Here is a 12,444-nt window from a genome sequence, read left to right on the forward strand (position 1 = left end):
CTTGGAGGAACAGACCGCTGTCGACTGTTGATAGAAAAGAACATTACCCTATAAGGAATGGGGTGGGTGCTTTCTGCAGGCCTGAAGCTGTGCTGAACCTAGGATGCTTTGTGGTGGTAAAAGAATGCAGCCACTTGACTCTTGTCTTCCCTGGGGAAAAGAGTTGTCCCCTCTCTAAGGAATAAAGAGAGAAGAATGTGAAGTATATAAAAATCTAGCCCCCAGACAACATGGCTTAGAAACTTTGAGGTTCCCAGATGAAGCAAGAAATGAGGAAATTCTGACTTATTTTTGAGTTTACGTTTGGTGGGGGAGTGGGTGGAATAACACGCAGTACCCATCACCACTTAGAGGTGACTTAAGCAAAGGCAAGAGAATGAGAACCTGTCAAGTCTCTCTGGTTAAAAAAAAAAAAAAAAGCCAGAACTCAGATTCAGAAGAAGTCAGAGGGTGGAGCAGGGAGCACTGCCTACCTTTCTCCCTCCTTCAGGTCTTTGCCTGAAACAGTGAAGAAAAGGACATAGAAAAGGTCCCTCACTGGTGCTGCTCCTGGGGCAGGGGCCCTCAAGCTCTTGCCTGCTTAGGCAACCAATCAAAAGAGAGAATTATTATTTTTTTTTTAAATCCTGGGGGTTGGCGCTGTGGCATAACGGGTAAAGCCACCATCTTCAATGCCGGTATCCCATATAGGCGCTGGTTCTAGTCCCGGCTGCTCCACTTCCGATCCAGCTCTCTGCTATGGCCTGGGAAAGCAGTGGAGGATGGCACAATCCCCGGGCCCCTGCACCCCGTGGGAGACCCGGAAGAAGCTCCAGGCTCCTGGCTTTGGGTCAGCACAGCTCCAGCCGTTGCGGCCATTTGGGGAGTGAACCAGCGGATGGAAGACCTTTCTCTTTGTCTCTCTGCTTCTGCCTCTCTGTAACTCTGCCTTTAAAATAAATAATAAATAAACCTTTTTAAAAAATAGATGGGCCCTATAAATAAATTTACAAACTACTTTTAAATTTAAAATTTTTTGTTTAAAGTGCAAAACATTTTTTCCTTAGTGAAGGGCTCTTTGATTTTTGTGAAGGATAAAGTCTTTAAAAAAACACCAACCACTTTGAGATTAGCAGGGAGCTGATCGGAAGTGGAGCAGCCAGGACTCAAAACGACACACAGATAGGATGCTGGCACCGCTTAACCTACTACACGACAGTGCCAGCTCCTTAAACTGACGAGTTAAAAACCCTATTTTCGCTTGTTGAAGCATGTCACAAGGGCAGGCATTTGGCTTACCAGTGAGGATGCTGCTTGTGATGCCTGTATCCTACATTGGAATGCCTGGAGAGTCCTGCCTGTGCTCCCGACTCTAGCTTTCTACTGGTGTGAACCCTGGAGGCAGCAGATGATGGCTGAAGTAATTGTTTTTCCCTATCCACATGGAAGACCTGGCTTTGGCCCCTGGCTGTTGTAGGCATTTGGGGAGTGAACCAGTAGGTGGGAGGGAGAGGAGGAGGAAGAAGAGAAGGAGGGTATGTGTGTCTCTCAGATAAACAAAATAAAAATAAATAAAACATAATTAAGATGAATCTATAGTTTAATTGTGATATTTGGGGAGTATCTTTTTAGAGAGAGATTGTCCACATGGGTGTCGTGTATGAGGTAATCACTGAGTGTTGGATATAAAATGAAGGAAACAGTTAACTGTTGTAATTCTGTAAATAAAGAAAAAAAAGCATGATTTTCGTTCCCATAGTCAAAGCCAGAGTGATATGATTCCCACAGGTTGGTTTCATTTTGCCTTAATGTTATTGACTGCCTTTAAAAAAGTAACATGGACACTGTGTGAGAGAGGGGTAGATTTCTTGATTACAATCTGCACTGCCAATTGATTTTTACAGGTAACTCAGCTGTTTACTATTTGCATAGTTACAGTAGTCACTGATACTAAGTTTTCAGGCAGCTTCCTGAATTAGGAGTGTTGACTTAGGAATCCAGAGCTGTTGGATCCTCATGCCCTTCAAGGGTATGACTCCCTTTTAATATCCAAATACCACTGCACTGAAGTAGCCGGGGAGATAGAAGCTGTGGACAGTTGTTGGTGACGCTGAGGGGAAAACAAGTGATCTGTATTATCCTGCGCTGCTCATGAGCCCTGAGAAGAATTTAATTTGTGGCAGTCTTCCAGGGAGACAGTCTTGGAAAATAAACAGTGGGCATCAGGCCTGGTCCTGTACTATTTAACCTATTCTCGTAGCTTCTAATGGAAACAGAAGGCAAAATGAACAATCCAGTCTTCTATGTAACAACTTCTGCTTACCATTTCATGAGGCCAAAGGTGGATATATTTTTCAGAGCTCAATTCAGACTTGTAAGCTACAAAGATAAAAGCTATTGTGTTCACTGAAATTCCCCCATTTCTAAGAACAGGAATATCTTACTTTTTCGATGAAGAAACTCTGCAACCAGAGCTGCTACATGGACATAACACATTGCAGCCTGAAAAAGGATGACAGAGGAAAGCTGTCAGAATGTACCCAAGGGGTTTGGAAGCGTCATGTTTAGAACAAAATCTGAAGTAGTCACCTCTGAAAAATCTCCATTTTTTACATGAATCTTCGCCATGCTATCAAGCCAGGTTTTTCTGAGCTCTGGAGTGCTTGCATAGGACTTGGCTAGACTATACTGGAGATCAATTAGCATTTCAGGGTCTTTCTCATGCTCCTTCATTTGGGCAGTGGCCATAAGAACAGTACGGATTCTCTTGGTCAAATCTTTGACTTCTGTAGGAAAAGCAGTTGCCTAATTTCAAAACAAATAAGAAAGACATGTTTACCAATATTATCAATGGGTTCTGAGCTTTGGCATCCAATGCTGGGCATATGAGGTTATTTTTACTTCTTTTTCCAGATCTTGATATTGTTTGTGTTGAATTTAGAGTTTTAAATTATTTTCAATACATGTAACTAGCTCAGGTTTCAAAGGCTGTAAACTTTACAAGAGTATATTCATCGTACATAAAAACATGACCTTTGGAGGATCCAGGCTACCTGGCTTTGAACCTCAGCTCTTCCTTTGTGAACTCTATAGCCACAGGAGTGATCTATGTTTGCTGTTTACTTCCAACAGTAACTAAAAGTTATGGACAGCATACACATACCAGGCATTGGTCTGGGTGCTTTACTTGGCTTAATATTTACAACCATCCTCACCCATGAGTTAAGTACTACCATAATTTGCTTTACCAATGGGAAAACAGAGGCGCAGAGCAGTTACACAGCTTGGCCAAAGTCTCATGTTTGGTAAGTGGGAGAGACAGGATTTGCACCCAGGAACTCTGGCCGCAGAGCTAGTACTCTTGAGTCATTCTTTCATGCTGACAGGCATACTGCCTCTGCCACCTGCCACCTATGCTAAGGTGAAAACCACACTGCAGACATTTCTGTTGACACAAATGAGCAGGCATGAATCACAGAACACTCCGAAGGGTTTAAAGAGATCATTAACTTCTCCAAGTATTGTTTTTGGCCCTATGAAATTCCTATCACTTCCTCTTAACCTTCACTGGAGAAATCACAAGTATCTGTGTGATTCAAAGAAGATGAAGTAGGGGCAGGTAGAAGGGTTAGGAAGCTTTATATATATTAATGTGAATAATAAAATGTGGATGCAACGATTTTAAAAACTGCCTTCTGGACCTCTTTAAATATAAATATGTATTATATATATATATATAAAATATATGTATATATAATATACACTAAGATGCTTCTTATATTTTTATTTTTTTTCATTGCCTAGAAGTTCTACTTTCTTTTTTTTTTTAACTTTTATTTAATGAATATAAATTTCCAAAGTACAGCTTATGGATTACAATGGCTTCCCCCCCATAACGTCCCTCCCAACCGCAACCCTCCCCTTTCCCACTCCCTCTCCCCTTCCATTCACATCAAGATTCATTTTCGATTCTCTTTATATATAGAAGATCAGTTTAGCATACATTAAGTAAAGATTTCAACAGTTTGCTCCCACACAGAAACATAAAGTGAAAAATACTGTTTGAGTACTAGTTATACCATTAAATCACAATGTACAGCACACTAAGGACAGAGATCCTACATGAGGAGTAAGTGCACAGTGACTCCTGTTGTTGACTTAACAAGTTGACACTCTTGTTTATGGCCTCAGTAATCACCCTAGGCTCTTGTCATGAGCTGCCAAGGCTATGGAAGCCCCCTGAGTTCACTGACTCTGATCATATTTAGACAAGGCCATGGTCAAAGTGGAAGTTCTCTCCTCCCTTCAGAGAAAGGTACCTCCTTCTTTGATGACCCATTCTTTCCACTGGGATCTCACTCGCGGACTCGCGGAGATCTTTCATTTAGTTTTTTTTTTTTTTTCCCCCCCAGAGTGTCTTGGCTTTCCATGCCTGAAATACTCTCATGGGCTTTTCAGCCGGATCCGCATGCCTTAAGGGCTGATTCTGAGGCCAGAGTGCTGTTTAGGACATCTGCCATTCTATGGGTCTGCTGTGTATCTCACTTCCCATGTTGGATCGTTCTCTCCCTTTTTTATTCTATCAGCTAGTATTTGCAGACACTATTCTTGTTTATATGATCCCTTTGGTTCTTAGTCCTATCATTATGATCAATTGTGAACAGAAATTGATCACTAGGACTAGTGAGATGGCATTGGTACATGCCACTTTGATGGGATTGAATTGGAATCCCCTGGTATGTTTCTAACTCTACCGTTTGAGGTAAGTCAGCTTGAGCATGTCCCAAATTGCACATCTCTTCCCTCTCTTATTCCCACTCTTATATTTAACAGTGATCACTTTTCAGTTAAGTTTCAGCACTTAAGAATAATTGTGTATTGATTACAGTATTCAACCAAAAGTATTAAGTAGAACAAACAAAAAAAAATACTAAGAGGGATAACATATTAAGTTGCTCATCAACAGTCAGGGTGAGGGCTGATCAAGTCACCGTTTCTCATAGTGTTCATTTCACTTTAACAGGTTTCCTTTTTGGTGCTCAGTTAGTTGTCAACGATCAGGGAGAACATATGGTATTTGTCCCTTTGGGATTGGCTTATTTCACTCAGCATAATGTTATTTCTACTTAGTAGAGCAATGATACACTTTGTAATGGAATTTGTTAGTGATTCTCTTAACAGAATAGAACTAAGTCGTCTCAGAAATGAGTCAAGGGAAAAAGCTTTCCTGTCATGGAGAGCCAACAAGCCCCATTTATGTAGAAAAATCTGCTCATCTATCAAGATAACATGGTATTAACAATGGTAATGGCTAGCAAAATGAGTATGAGTAAAAGAACACAAATAGCATACATTGTTTCTGTGTTCATGGGATTAGTTGGAATATATACTGTTCCCTTGGGGAACCAGCAGACGTGGCTGAAAAGCAAACTTTCCCAGCCTGAAAGCGCCTGGCACTACTCAGTGTTTTCTGTTTTTTTCCCCCCAGTGTAAGCAACATTCCTATGGGAATATCTTTTTGGTACACAGATTCTACATGTCCTAAACATCAAGTATGCTGTGACTGGGAGCTTTTAATTTTTTTCAGATTTTGTACAATATAGTCGAATTATGCTAAACCATGACCTTTCCCAAGAATGGAGATGATTCATTCCTCAGGGAGGAAAAGTCCTCTACTGGCAAAGGATTCTTCCTTTGTTGCACACATTTACCACTGATGAACAGGACCTGCACTCCATGCAATGAAGCAAGAGATGCATTTTTACATTGCTATAATTTTAAGCCCAGAGGTAGGTAAGAAAGAGGAATGGTGATCAGGGTCTTGGGTCTGGCCTCAGCCAACAGGTATTTAAGAGTGACAGGCCTGTGTTTGGATATGCCAATAAGTAGCAATGGCAGGCCACAATCAGCTAACAGATGCTTTCCAAAATTCACAACAAACCATCAAATAATGAATCCCTTCTGTGCCATTCCTTATCTGTTGGCCAAGGATCAGGCAGCTGTTAGCTATTCTACCATCCACCCATCTTTTCAACTAATACTGATATCTGCTAGAAGTACAGTGGTATACAAGACAAAACCCTCAACTCATGAAGTTCACATTCTACTCACTCTACAGAGGTTGTACATCCCTAATGTGAAACTCCAAAATCCAAAAATGCCCCAAGTCTGAACCTTGCAGAGCGCTGACATGATGCCACAAGTGGAAACTTACACAACTGATCTCATGTGATGGGTCACAAAGTGAAAACACAGGTGTATTAAAAGCATTAGAGAAAAATTACCTTTAGGCTAGGCACATAAGGTATATTTAAATTAATGAATCTCATGTTTAGAATTGGGTCCTAAATTATTATTACTGGTTTTCAAGTTATTATATGTATTACATATATACATTATATATACACAAATATTCCAAAATGTGAAATGCTTCTGGTCCTAAGCATTTCTTTCCCCAGAAAACTTTTATTGAAGGAATACAAACTTCATGCTTTTCATAAATACAACTTTTGGAATATAGTGATTCTTCCCACCCATACTCCCACCCCTGTTCTTCTTCCCTCTCTTATTCCCATTCTTATTTTTTACCACAATCTATTTTCAATTAACTTTATACACATAAGATTAACTCTATACTAAGTAAAGAGTTCAACAAATTGTATGAAAAAAAAAATAGTTCCTCAACAGTCAAGTCAAGCGTGGTTCAAAGTCATTGCATTTGAAGTGTAAATTTCACTTCTATAGACTGCCTTTTAGGTGCTCTATTAGTTATCACAAGTCAGGAGAACATATGGTATTTGTCCTTTTGGGACTGGCTTATTACACTAAGTAAGATGTTTTCCAGTTTCATCCACTTTGTTGCAAACAAGAGGTCCTAAGCATTTTGGATAACAATACTTAAACTGAACCATTAAAAATTGTGAATCCAATGACAATTCCACTCCAAGACTGTAAACGTCCTGGTAGTGAAGGAGGTTCTAATTTACTACTCAATGCAAGAACATACCTTCATAGGTCTGTCACTATTTGCAAAATTATTGATAATGAATAAAGACTCCTGAAATCTTGATCCTCCACTTAGTGCAACATCAGCTATCAGCTGGCTTACAGCAATTATTATCTGTGGGAAGAAACAAACATCATTTTTTAAATGGCCTATGAACCAGTGCTGTTTAATCTCATCATGTTATAAGCATAAAAATACTCAAGAAATGTGTCTAAAAAATTCTAAATGGTACTAACATAATCTGTTGTCTTCATACGAGAGGATTTTTAAATCTTCTATTGAAGTATCAACTACTTCAAAGGTCATACTTTCAAATTTTACTAGAATCTTTCTTGGTCAGATGTGAGCAATTTTCAAAGCTCATAGCACAGTTAGATCTACAACTGTTTCCAGAATAGTAATCTGATACAAAAGTGGTCAAGTCTTCATTTTGAACATGCTGGCTAGGTAGTAGCTATAGCAAAGTTGGAAATAAATGACAGAGTTTCTCAATCCTTTTCACTAGGCTGTTTTTAGTATGCTGGACTCCCAAGTCCAGTGCCTCAGCTTCCCTCTTTGTTTTTGGACAGGGCCCACAGCAGTTTATGCAATGGCCTTTTATGGTACATTTTAATCTCTCAGGCTTTCTTACATGGCAAAAATTCATGCTAGCATGTTAATGGCTGGATGCTTTACCACTGATCCTAGAAGCATGGTACAGCAGGAGTCAAGTGAGGACTCTAGAGTCAAACTGCCTTAGATTCAAATATTGACTTAAGGGGTAAACATTGTAGAACAGTAAATTAAGCCAAAGCTTTGGATTCAGGAGTGCTGGTTCAAGTCCTGGCTACTCCACACTTCTGAGCCAGCTTTCTGCTAATGTGCCTGGGAGGCAGCAGATAATGGTTCACGTAGTTGGATTCCTGTCACCCAACTGAGAGACTCAGATGCAGCATATAGAGTTCCTGTCTCCTGGCTTTAGCCTGCCCCGGCACTGGCTATTGCAGGGTTTTGTGGAATAAACCAGCAGATAGAAGATCTCTCTCCCCCCACCCTCTTCCTTCTTGCCTTCCCTCCCTCTTCCTTCCTGTTATTCTACCTTTCAAATAAATAAATAATTAAATCTTGACTTTATCAATTATTTACTATAGTAATTGATTCACTTTTCTCATTTGTAAAAATGGGGATGATAACAGTGTCTAGAGTTATTATGAGGATTAAAGAGATCATAATCACAATAATACTAGTGGACTCTTTATTGAGTACTTATATGTGTCAGACACTGTTTTAAGTCATCACATTTATTAATCCATATTTCAATAAAGGACTTGAAAGAACTGAAACTTCAGCCTCAAAGAATGGATTCTAAAAGGGGAATTTCAGGCATACTGGCACATCACTTAGAACCATGTTTTGGGGAAGGTGGGTATTAAAATGATATCTCATATAAAAACAAATAGTAAAAGATCTAATGTGTAATGCTGGCTGGCTCTAATACACAAAAATACATACAGCACATTCATAGGAAACAGATGGCTAAGATTTGCACTTTCCTGATAACATTTTTCAACAAGTTGTTTTTGGTAGTTTGCTCATTAATGATTCTGTCTCCAACAAACAACTCTATCAGGACAGATCATAGCAGTAAAGCTATCACTATGACAGGGGATTTCCTACACTACAGAGTCCTGTTGAGCTAAGAAGTTCCAATTGTGGTTAGGCTCATAGTTGTTTCACCAAATAAACACAAAAATACAGAGAGGATGGGTAATAGCTATCATATAATAAGTGCCTAGTGTATGCTAGGCATTGTACAGGCACTAGACATATGTTATTTTTAACCCTCATGTTAATCTGCAGGTGAAATACTCAGCTTCATTTCTACAGATGAGGTAGGTTCAGCCAGACTGAGTAATATCTCTATGGTCACACAGAAATTAAGTAGCTGAGCTACGATTAAGCCCAGGCAGAAAGTCCATGCTTTCCACTAAAGCTTGAGGCCTTTCTCATTTTTTAGTAAGTGGGTATAACAAACAGTAAGTCTAACCACAAACAGTGTTACCTACTGTTACCTATGGCCATAAAGGCCAGGTCTGGGCCAGGGGGAAGGCAGGAGCCTGGAACTCCATCCAAGTCTCCCACGAAGGTGGCAGGGGCCTCAGAGCACCTTGAGTTATTTTCCATTGCCTCCCTAGGCACATTGGCAGGGAGCTGGCTCAGAAGCAGAGCAGCCCGGACTTGAACTGGTGCTCTGATATGGGATGCCAACATCACAAGTGGTGGCTTAACCTACTGTCCCATAATGCTAACCCAATAGCTTCTAATATTTTCTCCCATTTTACATTAGAAGAAATTGAGTCACTGAGAGACTAAGGAAGTCACTTGCTCCAGGTCACAGGTTGTGTGTTACTCCTGCAATCTAGAGCCCATACCTCTAAAACATATATGTTCTTGAGCATGTTGTCCAAAAGATATATGATGTAAGCCATATAGGTAATTGAAAATTGAGTGTTGCCACTTTAAAAAAAGAGACAGAGATGAGCAAGTCTTTGGTGCACTGGTTGAGATGCCTGCATCCCACGTAAAAGTCCCTGGGTTTGAGTTCTGGTTCTGCTCCTGTTCCTGGCTCCCTTATAATACATATCCTGGGAGATAGCAGGTGATGGCTCTACAAGTTGGGTCCCTCTCAGCCAACTGGAAGACCTGGACTGAGTTCCTAGCTCCTAGACATTTAGAAAATGAACCAGCAAACGGACCTCTCTGAATGTTTGCTTGTCTTCCCCTATTTCTTGAATAAATAAAATAAATGGAAAAAATAAAGAGAGGTGAAATTTATTTTAATGTATTAAAGAACTTTGAGGTCATGGAAAAATGAAATAAAAATAAATTCATTTTGGTGCAAAGAATTTGAAATCTGTGCAATTTTTCACAATATACATTTTCTATGAACTTTTTGAAGATCTTGAATCTTTTTCTTAACCCAAGAGAGAAAGACTGCTCTTCCACCTGCTGGTTTACTCCCTAGTTGCCTGCAAAAGCCAGGACTGGGCCAGATGGAAGCCAGAAGCCCAGAACTGCATCTGGGTCTTTCACGTGGGTGGCAGGGACCCAAACACCTAAGCTATCACCTGCTGCTTCCCAGGGTGCGCATTAGCAGGAAGCTGGAATCGAGAGTGGAGCTGGGATTCAAATCAGGGACTCCAATATGGGATGCAGGCACCCCAAATGGCATCTTAACCATTGCATCAAACGCCTATCCTGGATACTTTAGTTTTTATATACTTTGTCTTCAGAAACCAATGGATATTTTATACTTTCAGCACATCTCAATTCCAACTAGTGGCACTTCAGGTGCTAGAATGCCACAGGTGACTAATAGGTATTATACTAGACAAGGTAGCATGAGAGCCTGATCTTGATAGGAGGCTAAAGGCTGAAGAGAAAAAAGGCTTTGATTTTTTTCACTGACCTGTAGATGTGTCCTCAGAAAGGTTTTCCTTTTGGTGTACTCAAAGTTGTTTCTCATCAAAAGATACAAAAGTGCAGATGCTTCATTCCTAGTTGAGCTAATTTTTGAGGTGCAGCACTTCAAAACCTCATAACAAAATGCAGCACACATGTTTACTCTACCTTTGAAGAAGGCTGATGGAAACTAAAAACAGGGAAAACAGGGAATAAGTATCTGAAAACCCAATCATAAAATTAATGAGATACCAAATGCCTCCCATATCCTCACCTAAAACTATGTGACGTGCCTGGAAGATACAAAATCAATATAAGCAGGGGCACTGCTCTTGAGAGTTACTGAACTAATTAACAGAAAGACCAACATGTGTCAATGACAGATTCAAGTCAGTATTTAAGTAAAGGGACTGAGTATAAATGCTGTAGAAATGAGAAGAGCTTAGAATAGACTGAAACATACAGTAAGTAGGTTCTCAGTAATATGTATTAAATGAATAAATGGCTGAAATGACAAATGATGGGCCTCAAATGGGAAGGGTAATCTGCATTACGTTATCTTTTGTTTTATATTTAAACAGATCCTTGTATTATGAACTTCGAAATGCTGAGAAAATTACAGTTGAAACATACCCAACAGTTAAAGTTGATCTTTTAATAAAAAATTGGATACAAGTGAAAGACACACACACACACACACGTGAAGTATATATACACACATACACCCTCACGTCCCCTACTAATAAACAGTGTGAATTAAGATCTATTTTTGTCATGGAAGAGGAGTACAAAAGTGACTATCTAAGTACTTGGCTGGGACTTTAAGAATGTGTTTAGTCGACTTTGTTGAAGACACTACACATGGAGGTATCACACAGGCTTCTGAAAATATCCCATGCTTACATGTGTGGACAAGCAAGTAGTGAGCTGCTTCAGGGTACACAATGGATGTTTTTCAGGGAATGCAAAGCTAGAGGGCCACCCTTTAAAAATATTGTTTCTTGGAAACCCTGAATTTAAATCCATGTTATAGGAATCTGCTTCCTTTATTTCACTTTAATACCAAGTCCATTGCTATGCAGCAAATGCATGTTTAATAAATGTTTTCTGACTGATACCTGGGAAACTTCAGCAACCATTTCTCCAGATTAAACCAATTCTTGCTGGATAAGATAGTCTAGTATGAAAACAAGCATTTCAGGGAAGAAGACATAATTATAACACAGTTAATCCCTACAATAAGTCTTCTGTGCACATCACTCAGACTTCTCCAAGTGGACAATGCCTAAAATCATCAATGGCTTCCTAACTGCCAGTTTCAATTAACTCGTTTTCCCCGTTGTCTTATTTGACTATTCTGTACCTCATGCCAATGTTGAAATTCCTTTCTCGTTTAGCTTCCGTGATAGCATTCTTTTTTGCCTTTCTTCCTGCTTCTGGGACCGCTCTCTCATCTCCTTTACAGATCCCTATTCCAACCCCATCCTATGTTACTTTTCTCTGCTGTTCTACTCTTGACCTTTACTTCGCTCTTTCTCTATACACGCTCCAAGGGAAATCCAATGACTCCCATGACGTTGACTACTGCTTACATGCTGATGCTCCCCCTAGTTCACTATGCTCCAGGAATACTGGACGTTTAGATACTAGAATGCTCCAAACTCTTTCCTGACTCAGGAGCTTTGCACATGCCTATCCTCCTAGGTCAACTCTTTATATGCCTAGCCCCTTGTCATATTTCAAGTCTCATTTTAAAAGTGAAAAACCTATCCAAAGAAGTTCGCTCCCACAAATCTTATCATAATTACTAATTATTGTATTTATTTATTTTGTTTCCCCTGCCACAAGACTACATGAAGGCAGAAAGTATACTTCTTCTATATCTTCACCATTTCTCCAGTACCCAGTACAGCACTTGACATGCAGAAAGTAGTCAATCGAAGTGGCATTGATGAATACAGGATGCCTCCAAGTCTAACTCTGCGATACAGGTGGATTGCACAAGCAACTTAAACTCA

At 39.8% G+C, this 12,444-nt stretch overlaps 1 protein-coding gene across 3 annotated transcripts in view; it reads right to left on the reverse strand.

Annotated features, from left to right (window-relative positions):
- The window catches only part of DOCK11 (dedicator of cytokinesis 11), a 213,951-nt gene that overhangs the window by 36,596 nt on the left and 164,911 nt on the right, over positions 1-12,444 (reverse strand). For all 3 annotated transcript variants that reach the window (XM_002720256.5, XM_051827332.2, XM_008272922.4), the window contains 4 exons: positions 10,434-10,616; positions 6,986-7,099; positions 2,569-2,784; positions 2,424-2,481 (listed from right to left, as the gene is read on the reverse strand). In XM_002720256.5, the coding sequence (XP_002720302.2) occupies positions 2,424-2,481; positions 2,569-2,784; positions 6,986-7,099; positions 10,434-10,616 (571 nt within the window). The remainder of the gene's footprint in view (positions 1-2,423; positions 2,482-2,568; positions 2,785-6,985; positions 7,100-10,433; positions 10,617-12,444) is intronic.

The sequence above is a fragment of the Oryctolagus cuniculus genome, chromosome X (assembly GCF_964237555.1).
Source record: "Oryctolagus cuniculus chromosome X, mOryCun1.1, whole genome shotgun sequence".
Lineage (NCBI taxonomy): Eukaryota > Metazoa > Chordata > Mammalia > Lagomorpha > Leporidae > Oryctolagus > Oryctolagus cuniculus.